This window comes from Callorhinus ursinus, unplaced genomic scaffold (assembly GCF_003265705.2).
Source record: "Callorhinus ursinus isolate GAN/ISIS: 27379988/994484 unplaced genomic scaffold, GSC_fseal_2.0 scaffold44, whole genome shotgun sequence".
NCBI classification, from domain to species: Eukaryota; Metazoa; Chordata; class Mammalia; order Carnivora; family Otariidae; genus Callorhinus; species Callorhinus ursinus.
In genome coordinates this window covers 3,381,178-3,397,131 of record NW_027397106.1, presented here as the reverse complement: position 1 = coordinate 3,397,131, position 15,954 = coordinate 3,381,178, and the positions used below count along the sequence as shown (strand labels likewise).

Genomic DNA, 15,954 nt, shown 5'->3' with positions numbered 1-15,954 from the left:
AGCCTTTGATACCTCCTGACCTTCCTTTTTACTAAAAATAATGAATGGACCGAGAGTAGTCGTTCTGATTGGGATCTACACAGCACGATGCTGATTAAGAGAGTAAGCCCTCGGAACCTCCTGGTTGTATCAGTTCTTTCAAATATTCTTTTGAACTCTCCTTGCCCAATTGAAAAAAGAAGTGTGTTCTTTAAGTGTTTATATTTTGAAATTTTCTTTTTCAACAACAAAAAGAATGAAATCATAGCTTGTATATAAGACCCTTTCTTCCCCCCATTGTCAAACCCTCGCCCAGTGGTACCATTACAAGTTAACTTTGGTTTGATTCTGCAGGTATATAACAGAGTTTGTAAACCTAGGCAATGTTTCAGCTCTACGCACTTTCAGGGTACTGAGGGCTTTGAAAACTATTTCGGTAATCCCAGGTAAGATGGCCCGGGGTTGGTGTTAGGTGTTGGGTTAGGGCCCTGACGTGACGTATTGTACTTTTTGTTTTGTTTTGGTTTTGTTTTTTTCCTTCGGTGTTTGTGTTCGTGTCTGTGTTTGTCATTTGTGTCTGTGTGTGACCTCCCTTACTACAGATATGTGACAGAGTTTGTGGACCTGGGCAATGTCTCAGCGCTGAGAACATTCAGGGTTCTCCGAGCTTTGAAAACTATCTCTGTAATTCCAGGTGAGAAAATTTATACACAAAACTGACTGCCTCATTTCCTCTTTGCCCTCCATTCATTTTGTCCACCACATTCTAAACCGGTGTCAGCACACTTGACATGGCCTTGCATTGCGCATGTTTTTCCTGGGAGACGTTCTCTGGAATGGCCCTTTGGTCCTAAGGCAGATTCAATGGCAGCGCTTTGCCAGGCATGCAGCCCCCATTCCATCCATGCTTTGAAAAAGCACGTGCTTATAAATCACTTGGATCTTCCAATATCTGAAAAAATTGTCACAGAGCTAGCTGTCTCTTTGAACATAAATCATTTGCTTCCTGGCCTCATGGAATTACAGTAAATTTAACATTCACCGTCATCCCATTGCTTGTGATTTCTAGGCTTCCTGTCGCATGGTTTGCTGATGGGATGTTATTCAATGAAGTACACTTTTATTGTTACTGTGTTAATGGAATTATTTAACCACAGAAGACCCCTACCCTGTTAACTAGTCCAGTCTTAGAGCCAAATTGAAGAGCCTTGGAGTTAGTGAACTAAACTTTAGTAATCACTAGCACATCCTATTGCTGTCTGTTTCACTGGAGTAAGAACCAGTAGACATCTACTATGTATGTATTCAGAGGCCATTCTCAAACACAAATCCCAGTGAAAGCTTGTGCAGATGCTGTTAAAAACAGTGAAAGGTAAGATAACATAGATCTGTCTGAATGTACGGGCAAACAACAAGGACAGAAACTTGAGGGAAAAAAAGGAATCAGTCAGTGGGTGGTTGTGAAGTAGTTAATTGACAATCGTTTCATAATTTTTGCCTTTTTCTTTTGGTCCTGGTTGAGTTAGCCCAGTGGTTCTTAACTTTTTGAAGGTTTTGGATCCTTTTGAGAATTAGGGGGAAGTTCCCGGACCCTGCTGAAACCCACCTATGGACCCCACGTTGAGATCCTTAATTTAATTTAAATCCTTACTACCAGGTAGTGCTTAACTGTTTTTTCTAAAGGCTGGTCTTGAAATCTGGAAGGAAAGATATTTGAGCTAGTCTTTCAAGCCTGAGATACACGGGCAGTAACGTGGCAGAAATCAAGAGCGTGCGGCTGCCAACTGGATGCTAGTTCCGTTCAGGGGCTTTCAGGGAAGACTCCTAAGGGACCAAGCTTCCCGCTGCACTTTTGTGGAAACAGGGACATGAAGAACAGAGGCATCCTGTTCCTGGCTTCGCGTGACTCTTCTGGTGGCTGACTCAGAAATATTCCTCTTTTCCCCTTTTCAACTTTATCTGAATGTCAGACACAGAGAAAGGGAAGCACAAAGGTAGAGTCCTGCAGAGGGCTGACTTGGAATGTGGCTTTCTGAGAACCTCAAGGAAGGTAAACCTCAGTTTCTCCATTTACAAATCTGGGCATGAAGTGGGCCAGTAAATTTGGGCCCTACTGAAAATGAATTCTTTTATAGTTAGCAATGGGAGCTTTCTCCCTATCAACTAGAGGCTGGGCATCAGTTGGAGTATATTCTTGGCAAAAAACTACAACCCTGACTTATCAAGGTTCAGTTCCTAGCCATTTTAAATCGGTTTGACAAAAAAGTGAAGCTCATTCTCCAGGCAACCTCACACAGCTCATTGATGGTACCTTCACCCTTAGGAAGGCCTTGTCTTATTTCTTCAGGCGTCTGGAGCACCAAATCTTTACTTTCATTTTCCCTCTTCTCTCTTTCTTCTCTGCCCTCTTTTAAATATGATCCCATGTTTTCTGCTCCCTTCCCCCAACGTACTCTGCAAGGCATCTGTCTCTTTATGTTCTTGTGATCTGAAAACTTCTCTTCCAGAATTAAATTGGAAAGCTGCGTTCTGTTCACTAACTAGGGCAGCAGATGCTATCTCTGGTCTAGCTCTTAGCTTCTGTCTCTGCTGTATGGATAGCTTCTGACCACAGCATTTCTGCAAGGTAACTCTTGACTGGCGTCATATTACTTATCCCTACTATTAAATTATTGATCTATCTATAAAATATATTTGTAAACACATAGTAGTGCTCCATAAATGATTTTAGTGTAGCAATTATTATTATAAAGAAGAAACCTAAACCCAAAGAAAAGGTTTATATCAAGGCTTAGACCTCAACTTCACAATTTGAAATAGATTCCTGATTCCTGTTTCCAGAAGCACCGCCACTGGAGCTGGCTTTGTGAAGTTAAGTGGGATGCAAAATAACTCTAAGGGATAATAAAGCCAATAATAGATCTCTGTCAGTGAGTGGTATAATTGATACTTGAATTAAAGTGTGACTTTTTATGCCAAGTCCTTTCACTCCCTGTACTATTTATAGAGGACTATTGCCCTGTTCCTACCTGCCTGTTAACCAGCTCTCCTTTCAAGGTGGGAGCACCATTGTATGAGTCACTAGACCTAGTGCCATCTCTTGATTGGAAATCTCCGTCATTCTGACTCTATTGTAGAGCCAGGCCTTCATCCCCTCTTAGTGAAAGCCATTGTTGTGCATACCAAGTTTTCTCGTGGATCAGTTCAGTGGGATTGGTGCTGTCTTTACCTTTTCCTGTCCCCAGTTTGATTGTAGGCTTTTGCTGAAGCTGCCAAAAACAGAAGTGAGAGCAACCACAGAACTGACATGGGGTCTGCAAAATCCCACAAAGCCTTCAGCTCCCTTCATGAAAGTTTTCCTTTCCTGGACAACTCACCCACTCACCTGGGCTGACACTGCCCTCCCTCTTAGCACCTTTGGTAGATAGTCTGAATGTGTCAGCGTGGTCAGGACTCCCAGAAGATGAGACAGTGCAGTGCATCAGTTAGCTCCAGCCTTTTGGATAAGGGGTGCTTTGATTTAGAGCCTTCTAGTGACTTAGAAAAGACCAAACCCACATTCTGACCCTTTTTATTTGCTGATTGAAGACATAGATATGTATTACACATGGTTTCCCTTTTGCTTCAGAGGCCTTGGCTTGAAGAACAGTGCGTGCAAACTGCAGTTACAGGAAAAGACCCTTCCTACATTTTCTTTGGTCCAGAATTTGCTGGATTCAACTTGACATTGAAGTATTCTGTGTAGAAATTCATGTCTTAAAACTTTGTTTTCAGGGCACCTGGGTGGCTCCATCAGTTGATCGTCCGACTCTTGGTTTCAGCTCAGGTCATGGTCTCTGGGTGGTGGGAATCGAGCCCCACGTCAGGCTCTGTGCTCAGCACGGAGTCTGCTTGTCCCTCTCCCTTTGCTCCTCCCCGCCCACCCCATCTCTCTCTCTCTCAAATAAATAAATAAAATCTTTAAGCAAGCAAACAAACAAATGAAAACTTTGTTTTTGCTTTATATTCATTTGGGGCCCGGGCATAAAAATGAGCTTCCGAGTGACTTTGTCAGAAATTTCATCTTCTGCCTGTTTTAACTATGTGCCACAGGACTGACATGCCCAAAGATAGGGCAAAAATCTCAAAGCAGGAATCTGAGGTTTTTCCTGTGGAGTAGCATTTAGTGGTGTAAATAAAACCAGTTGGGACAGCCTTACTTGCCAGTTGCTTCTCATTTCTATTATCATTTCAGTGACTCCCGAAAAGCGCTGCTTCTCTGTTTGCCAACACTATTTTAATATCATTTTGCTTTCTTTAGAGTTATAATTTTTTTATTCTTTTTCCCTTTGATTTTTTATTTCTGTGCTTTCATTTCTGTTACTTTCTCTCCTTACCTGTGGTATCAGATAAGAAGCAGGAAAAATGATGGGCCCTTCTTCTTCCCACCCCGGTATTCACAAAGAAAGCATTTTCTTCAGACGTATGCATTATGAATATGGCAATTTCTGCTGTACAGTGAAGGGGGATAGAAAGTGTTTTCAGACTATATTTAGATTCCTTGTTTCCTTTATAATATTCTAGTTTTTAATCCAGTTGCTTTTGTATTTCTCCTTTTCCCATTGCTTCTAAGAAAAGATAACTGAAGTTGAACACAGTGGTCTTACATGGGAAAACACTTCAGTCTCAAAGGATCCCACTGACCCACGTTTGGGAGCTAGTTTAAGTTTTGCTCAGACTTTGTGATACAAACCTGGTCTTGAGTAAATAAATCTGCTTCCAAATCTCTCCCAAATTATTCTTGATCTAAAGAACCCTCAACAATATCATTGTGAGGGGCACCTGGGTAGCTCAGTCGGTTAAGCGTCTGCCTTTGGCTCAGGTCATGATTCCAGTGTCCTGGGATCGAGTCCCATGTCAGGCTCCCTGCTCAGCTCTGCCTCTCCCCCTGCTCATGCTCTCTCTCTCTCTCAAATAAATAAAAAAGAATATTATTGTGAAACTTGAACCTGCAGCAAGAAAATTGACCTGGTACAACTTTACCCTAGGTCTTGTCTGGACCAAGCCAGACTTTGGGAATTGGGGAACTATTTTCCCCGGGGGTGAGAACTGCTTGTTACTGCTCTTGAGACCCATTCCAATGTTAATTTTGTAGAATTAGCTCATGTTGCTTCAAACCAGACAGATTTCTCAACCTGAGCCACAAGCTAGGAAATATAAATTTACTTTATTTATAATCTGGCATCACCACTGTGGAAGATTTTGATCCCAGTATGCATGGCTGGTTTCTCAGGAATTGGCACATAAGCAGGCTTTTTTCATTTGTCCAAGGGATTTCTGGGCATCATGAAAGGTAACAGGAGGTTCAGAGGTGTGTTTGGATATAGAGGCTTCACCTGCTTCTCAAAATTCCTCAAATGTCCCGACTTCCTCTCTGGTAGCTGACATTTCTGTACATTGGGTCCAGCTGTCTTCTCTTGATCTGTAGTAAATGTATTAACTGCTCCTGCCCAGACTCATCCCAATGCTAGTTAATGTTAGCCTTTTCCAAGAGTTCTCACTGTCCAATTTGCCCCCACGGGGCTTCTGTTGCACACTCTGTTGTGTAGGAGTTGTTTGAAGGAGCATTCTGCTCTGTTTGGGATAATCAGTTTCCAATCAGTATCTTGCTTGTTCTGGTGTGTGGTGTTGTGAGCCAGTAGAAGAAGCAAGGCAACTTGTCCTCACAGCCAGAACAGTGGCATTTTCCATTCTTGCATGCATCAGGTCAGGAATTCTACCAGCAACTTCTTACTTTATTGATCTGTGTTGGTGGTAACAGGGAGCACTTTTGCCTGGCTGCATTTACTAGCGCGTGTCAGTCACTGCTAGCAAGACTATAGAGCTTGAGCTCAAGAAAGGCATTATATGAAAGACCATCAGGTCCATGAAAAGATCCTCAATATTACTAGTCATTAGGGAAAAGCAAATTAAAACCATAATGAGATATCACCTCACACAAGTTAGAATGGCCGTCATCGAAGAGACGAGATAGCAAACACTGGCATGGCTGTGGAGAAAAGGGAACCGTTGCACACTGTTAGGATTAGTAAATTGGTTCAGCCACTATGGGAAACAGTATGAAGGATCCTCAAAAATTAAAAATAGAACTACCATATGATCCAGCAACTCCACTTCTGGGAATATATCCAAAGGAAACGAAAACACTAACTCAAAAAAGATATCTGCACCCCATGTTCATAACAGCATTATTTACAATAGCCAAGACATGGAAACAATCTGAGTGTCCATTGATGGATGAATAGATAGAGTTGTGAGATAGATACACAATGGAATATTATTCAGGTATAAAAAAACGAGGAAATCCTAACGATTTTTGACAACATGGATGGACCTTGAAAAGTTGGACAAAGACAAATAAACACCGTATGATCTCACTGATGTATGGAATCTAAAAACAAACAAACTCATAGAAAAAGAGATCGGAGTGTGGATACCCGAGGCAGAGTGTGGGGGGAGGAGGAATTGGAGGAAGGGCGCCAAAAGGTACAGACTTCCAGGTATAAGAAAGAAACTGCTAGGGACATAATGTACAACATGACAGCGATAACTGACACCACTGCACGATACATAGGGGAGTTGTTAACAGTAACTCCTAAGAATTCTCATCACAAGGAAAAATTTTTTTCCTCTTTCTTTTTGTCCCCTTCTCTTTTTATTGTATCTATATGAGAGGTGGGTGTTAGCTAAACCTACGGCGGCAATCATTTCACAGTATACGTAAATCAAACCATTGTGATGTGTACCTTACACATCTACAGTGATGTATGTCAATTATTTCTCAATAAAACTGGGGGGTGGGGGAAATGCATTCATAGGCTCATCTCCATAACTTGGCATTGATGTCTGCAAGTACGGTCATTCACAATCATTAACCCTAATGGAAGGAGGAAGCGTCTTGGAAGAGGCCAAATGACCCAGTGACCATTTACATTTAACATTGCTGTGTAATTGTATGTCTACCTCGGCATGCTAACATTACGCCACACCACCTTTCTTCTTGTGGGACCTGAATGAAAATCTTGGAGAGTAAACTTTTTAGTTGGTCATAGTTAGTGTTATTTAGCAGTTATTCTTGCTCAATTAAGATTTGTTTCTCTGAGCCCCTGTGAAGTAAAAGCAGCTGAATACCATTTCCAACTTAAGCTTTTACTTTAAGCTTCTTGAAAGCTGAAAGAACTCTCACCAAGGAGTTGATCTAAACCTCAGACTTCAGAAGAAAACACTTGAAGCTTTTTTTTTTTTTTTAGCCTTCTTGACTCATGTTTACAGATTTCTTCAGCAATGACTTCTGGTTTATGGAGAAAAGATTTTAAACCAACTGACTGAGAGCATTTAGGTCTATCCCCAGGAAAATGATGAGTTCCATGTATGGTTGGTGTATTAGTTGAACATCTTTGGTTGCAAGTGAAAGGATACATGAAGGGCTGGAATGCTTCTGGGCTTCTGGAAGCCAGTGAAACCAGAATGCAGAGCCAGAAAGCTCCAGATACCAGGAAGTATTTTTTCTTTATGTTTTTTCTCTCCATGTGTCTATTTCCTTTTTCTATCTCTTAGCTTACTAACTGCCTTTACTTCTCAGACATCCTAATATAATGACAGAATATGGCTACCACTTAGTTCCCAAATTTACATGTTACCATTCCTTCCACTTGGAAAGACTACTAGACTGTCTTTTGTCCCATTTTAAGGTCCCAGAGGAAAAGATCAGGATTTAGGTCAGATGTCCACCCTGACATCTGTAACCTATTAACAGACGGTCACTTCCTATAAATAAGGCTGCTGGGGGCCCCGCTTTATAAAACGGGATAATTTGAGCCTCATGGCCTAGAATTTCCTGTTAAATGGGCTTGGAACTGTCCAGAGAGTTCCCAGCCCAGGAAAATCAGATGAGACTCATGCTAAAATTGTATTTTTTTATTTGATTGATTGATATCGCAAATGCATTGGTTTGACTATTTTGTAGTATTATACTCTTGTTACTAATACAAATGACAGCTTATAGTTCCTTTCTCCATTCATTTAAAATGGAAATAGAAATGGCCTTGAACAATCATCCAGTGTTCAGATCAATGATTGTCTGAACCATTCAGGGAAGATATAAGCTCTTCTCAAAGAAATCCAGGAAAAGAAACTACAACCATCCTTCAGTGACCTATTCAACTATTTCTTTTTTTTTAATCATGCTTTGACTTTGAAAACAGAACTGTGTAATTTTAGGAGCCTAGAATTGAATTATTGACCTAGTAGAGGCCCACCTCAACCGAGCCAAATACAATGAAGAACTTTTCTATTCCTCAGCAACTTATGAAAATAAGGCCCATAATACTGAAACAACTTTTATTTCTTGATGGTTGCTTTCTATTTTATACCACCAGTATCTTCTTACTTATCTGTGTGACTATGATACAGTTTCTCAGGGCCTTCGGAATAAGATTGAAATTTCAGCTACTTAAATCTCGAAGAAATAAATATCTCTGCCCTATTTTGAAAGACTTTTAAAGAAGATTCTTCAGCTTTTCCTCTACTGCCCACTGCCACATACTCCTGGGTGTATCCACATTCTGTGTATAAGAAAATGAGGTGGGACCTTGACTTTGTTCTGATGTACAGTGGGTCATAGCTAATGACTGAGCCAGGACCAGAGTTCCTACTTTCTGATTTCCTGTCTGATGCTCTTTTTGAACAGTCTTTTTTTTTTTTTTTTTTAAGATTTGATTTTAAGAGAGAGAGAAAAAAAGAGCACTATCAGGGGGAGGGGCACAGGGAAAGGGAGAAGGAGACACCCTGTGAAGCAGGGAGCCTGATGTGGGACTCGATCCCAGGACCCTGAGATTATGACCTGAGCCCAAGGCAAACACTTAGCTGACTGAGCCACCCAAGTGCCCCTGCACAGTCTTATGAGGAGAAAATAATCAGGTTAGAAATGTCTTGTGTCCTATGCCTTGAATGTAGACAATTTCTTCCTAATCCCTTTGGTGGCCACAGTCTCCATGGAAGGTCCATTCTATAAGAAAACGCAGGCCTTTGCATACTTTTGTGTCTCTACAATCTTAATTCATAGCTCTTTTTTCTTTATTTCCTCTTAGATCCCTTTCAGGATATCTGTGTGAGAGGAAAGAAAATTTCTCATTCATTTGCTCTTTAAATAAAAATATGTCGAGTGCATGCTTTGTGCCAGGTCCTATGCTAGGCATAGCATGCATTACTATTATTGGACTCAGATAGAAAATTCTATTGAATTCAACTTTGAAAATTCTAGGTGGTTACTTGCAAAATACAGCAAAGAACTAGTCATGTCCATACTCCCCATTAGATCACCATGATACAAGGTCAGCCATGCAGTGTCATTATCCCAATCATATCTCTTTGACGAGGGCAACGTGTGTAATAGTGATAGCTTGCAAGCATTAAGTGCCAGGTACTATACTTGGTATTTTGCGTTCATTATCTTATTTAAGCCTCACAACAACCCGGTGAGGGGTATTGTAAATACCTTCTTATAGATGAATAAACTGAGGTTCAGGCAAAAATGGTTAACATTTGAGTCATTTACTATGTACTAGGTACAGTGTTAAGTGCTTATATGAATTATGCTTAATCCTCACAAGAGCCCTATGATAGTCAACTATAATTATTCCCATTTTAAAGATGAAAAAACTAGGATTCCAAGAGGTTAGGTATATTGCTCAGGTCATACTAGTAAGTGGTCTAACTTAGTTAAGAGTAGTAATTATGCACCTAACTTCACAATTCAAAGCCAAGAATAGGATTTCTCTTGAATTTTAGTCTAATATTCCTGCCTTCAGAAGTGGATCATGGGTGAGATCACTCTTGAGTCCTATGTGTCAAGGCACTGTGACTGCCTTCCACCTGTCCTGGTACACTGGCCTCCCTGGAGTGCTCAGTGCGTTGTTGGCCATTTCCTATGGATGGCCTGATGTCTGAGCATGCCCAGGAGAGCCTCACACAGAATCCGTTTTGACCCAAACATCATGAACCCACCACCATGTTTTCCTGTGTCTCCTATCACTGATACCTTCCTTGCAGTTAAGAAAGCTACACGCAGGTTCAAATTTGAACGAGTGGCTTGTATTTAAACCTCCAATTCAAGTGGGTTAGATTTTGTTTTGTTTTGTTTTCAATCTAGGACAGAAAAAAGGGCAGTTGTAGAGAACAGGGCATATATGTGGTCCAGAGAAGGTGTATTTGTAAATGGAAAGACAAACTGTAAATACTGGGTTGATAATAATTAACCTTTTCAACACATTGTTATTTCCAGAACTCTTGGGAAAATATTTATCATACTTTCTCACAACTTGGCTTTTAAACTTTCCAGTAGTTCTCTGTCCAACCAGGAAACCTCCTCAATCCCTGATCTTCCCATTTGTTTATTCAGTGAATATTTATTGAGCACCTGCTGTGGGTTAGGCAGTCTAGATACAGTTGTGAAAGAGACAGATAAATAATTAATTATAAGCAAGATAAATGCTATAGAGGAAAGTATAAGGTGCTATTAAATTATTAATAATAATGGGGGAGGGAGAAGAATTGAAAGTCAGGGAAGGCTTTCTGAGGGAATTGCTATTTAAGCTGAGCCTGAAGAATGAAGAGGAATTAGGCGGGTAGGACAGAGGAGTGGAAGGAAGCATTCCAGACAGAGGGAAGAGCATGTATGAACGCTCTGAGGCAAGTAAGAGCCTGACTCATTTGAGGAGCTAAGCAGCAGTCAGACCCAGGAGAGTACTTCCAGGAGGAAAAGAGCCGCATGTTGGAGAAGGAACTTTCTTTTTCTTCTTAAAAATTATTGACTTAAGAATTAATATGTCTGGAAAAATTGATAATATTGCTGACCCATTGTTATTCCCATGGCATAAGAGAGAGTGGCCATGGTTCAAGGGTGGTGCTGTGGGGAGGAGTAGAAGCCAGTAGCTAAGAGGGAGGCTGGGGGAGGTGGGGAGGGTTCTGAAGTGACTCTGATTCTGGGGCTTCTATCTCCTCAGGCCTGAAGACCATTGTGGGTGCCCTAATCCAGTCAGTGAAGAAGCTGTCAGATGTGATGATTCTGACAGTGTTCTGCCTGAGTGTTTTTGCCTTGATTGGGCTGCAGCTGTTCATGGGCAACCTGCGAAATAAGTGTGTTGTGTGGCCCATAAACTTCAACGAGAGCTATCTGGAAAATGGCACCAAAGGCTTTGATTGGGAAGAGTATATCAACAATAAAAGTAGGTGGCCCCTTCTCTGCAAGGGGCAAAGGACAAGTCTGTCTCTAATTTACATGGTCTGACGCCATCACTGGGCTTTAAAAAGTAGTTGGGGCCAGAAAAGAGTCCAGTGCTATGAAGTTATTCCCTGTCCTCGGGGTAGCACTGTGTTCAGAAGCGTCTCTGGGTTTTTTCTCTCCCTTTAAAACCCAACGTGAAACTCTATAGCTTTTTCACAGGCACCCCTAAACTTTTGCTTTCAAAATCAGGCTTAGGAGTTTGATAAAAATACCTTTTGCCCTAGTTGGGTTACCTCAGATGGTTCAGAAAATGCCTCGTAAGCTCTCTTCATGGTACCACGACCTTAGTAGTCAGTCTGGTGTGGGAAGTCAGGTAAATCTCTAAGTAACCATTTGAGCCCCTTTCAGTGAAGGAGTTTTAATAATTTCATTTCAGGAACCACAGCACTTGGGTCTGCACTAAGGAACATTTGGTGTGGTAGTACTTCCATAAAATAATTGGGAAAATTTAGCAATATCACTGTTCATCACCCTGGAGGAACTAAAGGCACTTTAGTAGCCATAAAGAAAACGTTATTGCAAGGCAATTTCAGGGACACATACAGGAAAGGGGAAACAGGCCTTCTAATTAATACAGGACAATGTAATGTGATCAGTGAGGGCTTTAGCCTCTCTTTGGTAAAGAGAAGTTGAAAGGATAGAAGGCTAAAGTTGTATGGAGGAGTAAAGAGCTCTGAAAACTCACTTTCAGACCCCTTAGACTCAAGTACCAGAAAGTAGCATATAGATGTCAAATATGAGTGGAGGACAAGTGTCTGTAAAAAGGACATTGGGTTAGGGCTATATGGTAGCACTTTTTATTTTTAAGTATATATAAGAAAATAATTAATGGGAAAGAATTCTTATCAGGTTTTACTCTGTCAGAAAAGATTTATATGAACTAAAATCAGTGACTGTTTCTGCTGGGGCTAGTTAGGAACAGTGTAACCTTATTCTCTCATTCACTTAAATCTGCCTTATTCATTTCCTGCTCTTCAAACTTTTCTAGCAAATTTTTACACAGTTCCTGGCATGCTGGAACCTTTACTCTGTGGGAACAGTTCTGATGCTGGGTAAGTAGCTTGCCTAATTTTATTCTTCTCCCTTAAAATAATGTGTCAGATGAAAATGGGCAGTATTTTCACTTTTCTTTGTACTCATGTAGTAGATCCTAACTGGGTCTGACATATTGGTTGACTCAAATTTTCTTCCTGTTTCATATTCGTCCATCCAAAATTGGCATTTCACTAGTAGGTGAATGTGCCTATAGTCTCAAGCCAAAATTAAAAATGTAAAAGGCTAAGGATAGAGTCTATAACACCAGATACCTTGCCTGTCTCTTGTAGACTCCCCTCATTCTATTATAACACGATTAATAAAATATAGAGTAGGGACACTGCCTTGATGATAGATTAGTACCAAGGATGACCCAAAACATAGCAGGCCTGATGGCATGGGGAGGGAACAGAATAGCAACATAATATTTTTCTCCATTTTTAAAAAACATTTTATTTATTTATTTATTTATTTATTTATTTGAGAGAGAGCTCACAAGCAGGGGGAACGGGAGGGGGAGAGGGGAGAAGCAGACTCCCCACTGAGCATGGACCTGAAGTGGGACAGGATCCCCAGACTCTGGGGTCATGACCTGAGCCAAAGGCAGCCGCTTAACCAACTGAGGCACCCAGGTGTCCCTTTTTTTTTTTTTCCATTTTTAAAATATTGTGGTAAAATACGTAGAACATAAGATTTACTCTTGTAACCATTTTTAAGTGCCCCGTTCAGTAGCATGAAGTACATTCACAGTGTTGTACAACCATCAACACCATCCATCCCCAGTACTTTCCATCTTCCCAAACGGAGACTGTACCCATTAAACACTAACTTCCCATCTTCCCCTCCCAGTCCCCTAGTGACCACCATTCCACTTTCTGTCTCTATGATTTTGACCACTCTAAGTACGTCATGTAAGTGGAGTCATACAGTGATTGTCTTTTTGCAACTGGCTTCTTTCACTTAGCATGATGTCCTCAAGGTTTACCCATGTGATAGCAGATGTCAGAATTTCCTTCCTTTTTTAGGCTGAATGATATTCCATTGTCTGTATATACCGCATTTTGTTTATCCATTCATCTGTCAACAGACACTCAAGTTGCTTCCATATTTTAGTTATTGTGAATAATGCTGCTATGAGCACAAGTTTATAGCAACATGATGTGAAACTTGATTCTGCTACTTTTAGCTTTGAGACTTTTGGCAAGCCTTTCAACTTAGGTGAGCCTCAATTTTATCATCTATAGAATGGATTTCATCTATAAAATGGATTTAATAAGTCACATTCTCAGTTCCTCAAAGGGTTATTTTAATGATCCAATTAGATAACATACATGAAAGTGCTTTGTAAATAGAAAATTATATAAATGTGAGGATGTCAAATCATTATCCAGAGTATATTGGTCCTCAAGGAATTAGTGTTTTAAGATGACCATGACAACTAGAAGTCCGTTTAATTTCTGTATCAAAGTAGATACTAGAAATTACATTGAAATAACTATCAGGTGAATCTAAAAGCAAGAGAACTGATAAAACCAAGGTCACTGAAATCCCCAGTATGACTTAGGTTGTCATTAAGGTTGTGTATTAAGAGAAGAGAGGGGGCGCCTGGGTGGCTCAGTCATTAAGCGTCTGCCTTCGGCTCAGGTCATGATCCCAGGGTCCTGGGATCGAGCCCCAAATCGGGCTCCCTGCTCGTCAGGAAGCCTGCTTCTCCCTCACCCACTCCCCCTGCTTGTGTTCCTGCTCTCACTGTGTCTCTCTCTGTCAAATAAATAAATAAAATCTTTAAAAAAAGAGAGAGAGAACAGAGATGATTAAGAGGAACTTGTAGCTGGACATTTGTCATTTGGGATAGTAGCTAAGATGAATTTGGTTGAATTGCACATTGATGTGAATCTAGGACAATGATTCCCAAATTTTGGCGTGCATAAGAATCACCTGGCATGCCTCTTTAAAATGCAGATTCATGGCTCCCATGTCCAGAGCTTTTATTCCTAGGTCTGGGTAGGACATAGGAATCAGCATTTTTAAGAGGCATGCCTGGTGATTCTGATCCTAGGCTGTTCCCAGAACATCATTTTTTTTTTTAAGTTGACCTGACTAGGGACGCCTGGGTGGCTCAGTCAGTTGAGTGTCTGCCTTCGGCTCAGGTCATGATCCCAGGGTCATGGGATCTAGCCCCGCATGAGGCTCACTGCTCAGTGGGAAGCCTGCTTCTCCCTTTCCCTCTGCTGCTCCCCCTGCTTGTGCTCTCTCTGTCAAATAAATGAATAGAATCTTAAAAAAAAAAAAAGTTGACCTAACTACTTTGTTCTTTCTTCTTCTTCTTCCCCCCTTTTTTTTAATACCTATTTTTTTGGCCTGACTTTCTAGATGGTTACTTATTATCTTCACAGTCCTGGAGATAGCTTAGAGTTGATGTTTGGGTAGAATTATGTTGAAAAACCCTCAACTTCCCTTTCTTTTCTCAGGCAATGCCCAGAGGGATACCAGTGTATGAAAGCAGGAAGGAACCCTAATTATGGTTACACAAGCTTTGACACTTTCAGCTGGGCCTTCTTGGCATTGTTTCGCCTTATGACCCAGGACTACTGGGAAAACTTGTATCAGTTGGTAAGGAGTAACACCTCTGTTTTTGAGTGCTGCCTTTCTTTTCTTTGGTGACAGAATTTGCATGAGGGTTTGTGGGTTTGGAGACATTCTATGTCAGAGACCTTCAGTGAAGATACTATATAGGATTGTAGGATGTTATTTCTCAGAGTCAGCTGGTTTACAAAATTAAGTGAATTCTCCCAGCTCTTGTCCGTTTCTTTAGTACCCAGTCACGGATAGCTGTAGAGGCTCACAGCCTTCACAGCCTTTTCCCTGGCCTGGGAATCTGCTATCTCTATTTACTTCCTGTTGTTTCACCAGACCATCTGCAGTATTCCTCTTCTCAGATTTTTGGCTTAGAACATCTTTTTAGGGAATATCAACTAAACATACTGTACAAGGCACTATGCTAGACGTGATAAGGATGAGATTTCTATCTACAAGGATCTTAGATTCTCAACGTATCAACATTTGTGAGATTTGTAACACATCTGAACTTGTTCAGGCAGGTTGTGACAGATTAAAAAAAAAAAAGGCCTACCATTCTGTTGGGCTATCTTGGTGACTGTAGGCAAGTCATTTAACTTTGCTGGTGGTGATAGAGAAGTAAATCACGCTGGTGGTGATAGAGAAGTAAGTGTGGGTGATTGCTAAGGGTCTTCCAGCTTAGAAATTCCATGATAATTCATTGTTTTCTATTTGACTCTGTCATTTGGTGATGCCCGTTTGAGAGTGAGAAACATGTCTCCCTCAGGCATGAAGGATCTCTTGAAGGGAAGCTTCTAATTTTCAAATCCCATAAGGAATTCTTACTTTCCATTGGACAGCCTAGAGTTCTCTTAGATTCAATTCTTTCTCGTGAAATACTTGCGGTTGTTGCTAAGTTCCATTAAATATTTGTGGTTGAAAAGAATAACAATGAAAACTAAGTAATAGTGGGTCACATATACATAACCTAAAACCCAAGTGTTCTTTGATGTCTGTTTGCTCACTAATAGTGAAGGGAATAGTCCGAGGATCTTCTT

General features: G+C 40.8%; 1 protein-coding gene across 5 annotated transcripts in view; it reads left to right on the top strand.

The window, feature by feature from the left end:
- SCN8A (sodium voltage-gated channel alpha subunit 8) overlaps positions 1 to 15,954 on the top strand; it is a 176,587-nt gene that overhangs the window by 85,723 nt on the left and 74,910 nt on the right. For 3 of the 5 annotated variants that reach the window (XM_073881974.1, XM_073881976.1, XM_073881973.1), the window contains exons 6-9: positions 582 to 673; positions 11,022 to 11,243; positions 12,291 to 12,354; positions 14,809 to 14,950. In XM_073881974.1, the coding sequence (XP_073738075.1) occupies positions 582 to 673; positions 11,022 to 11,243; positions 12,291 to 12,354; positions 14,809 to 14,950 (520 nt within the window). Of the gene's footprint in view, positions 1 to 333; positions 426 to 581; positions 674 to 11,021; positions 11,244 to 12,290; positions 12,355 to 14,808; positions 14,951 to 15,954 lie in introns of all 5 variants that reach the window. The other 2 variants (XM_073881977.1, XM_073881975.1) reach the window with 1 other exon arrangement.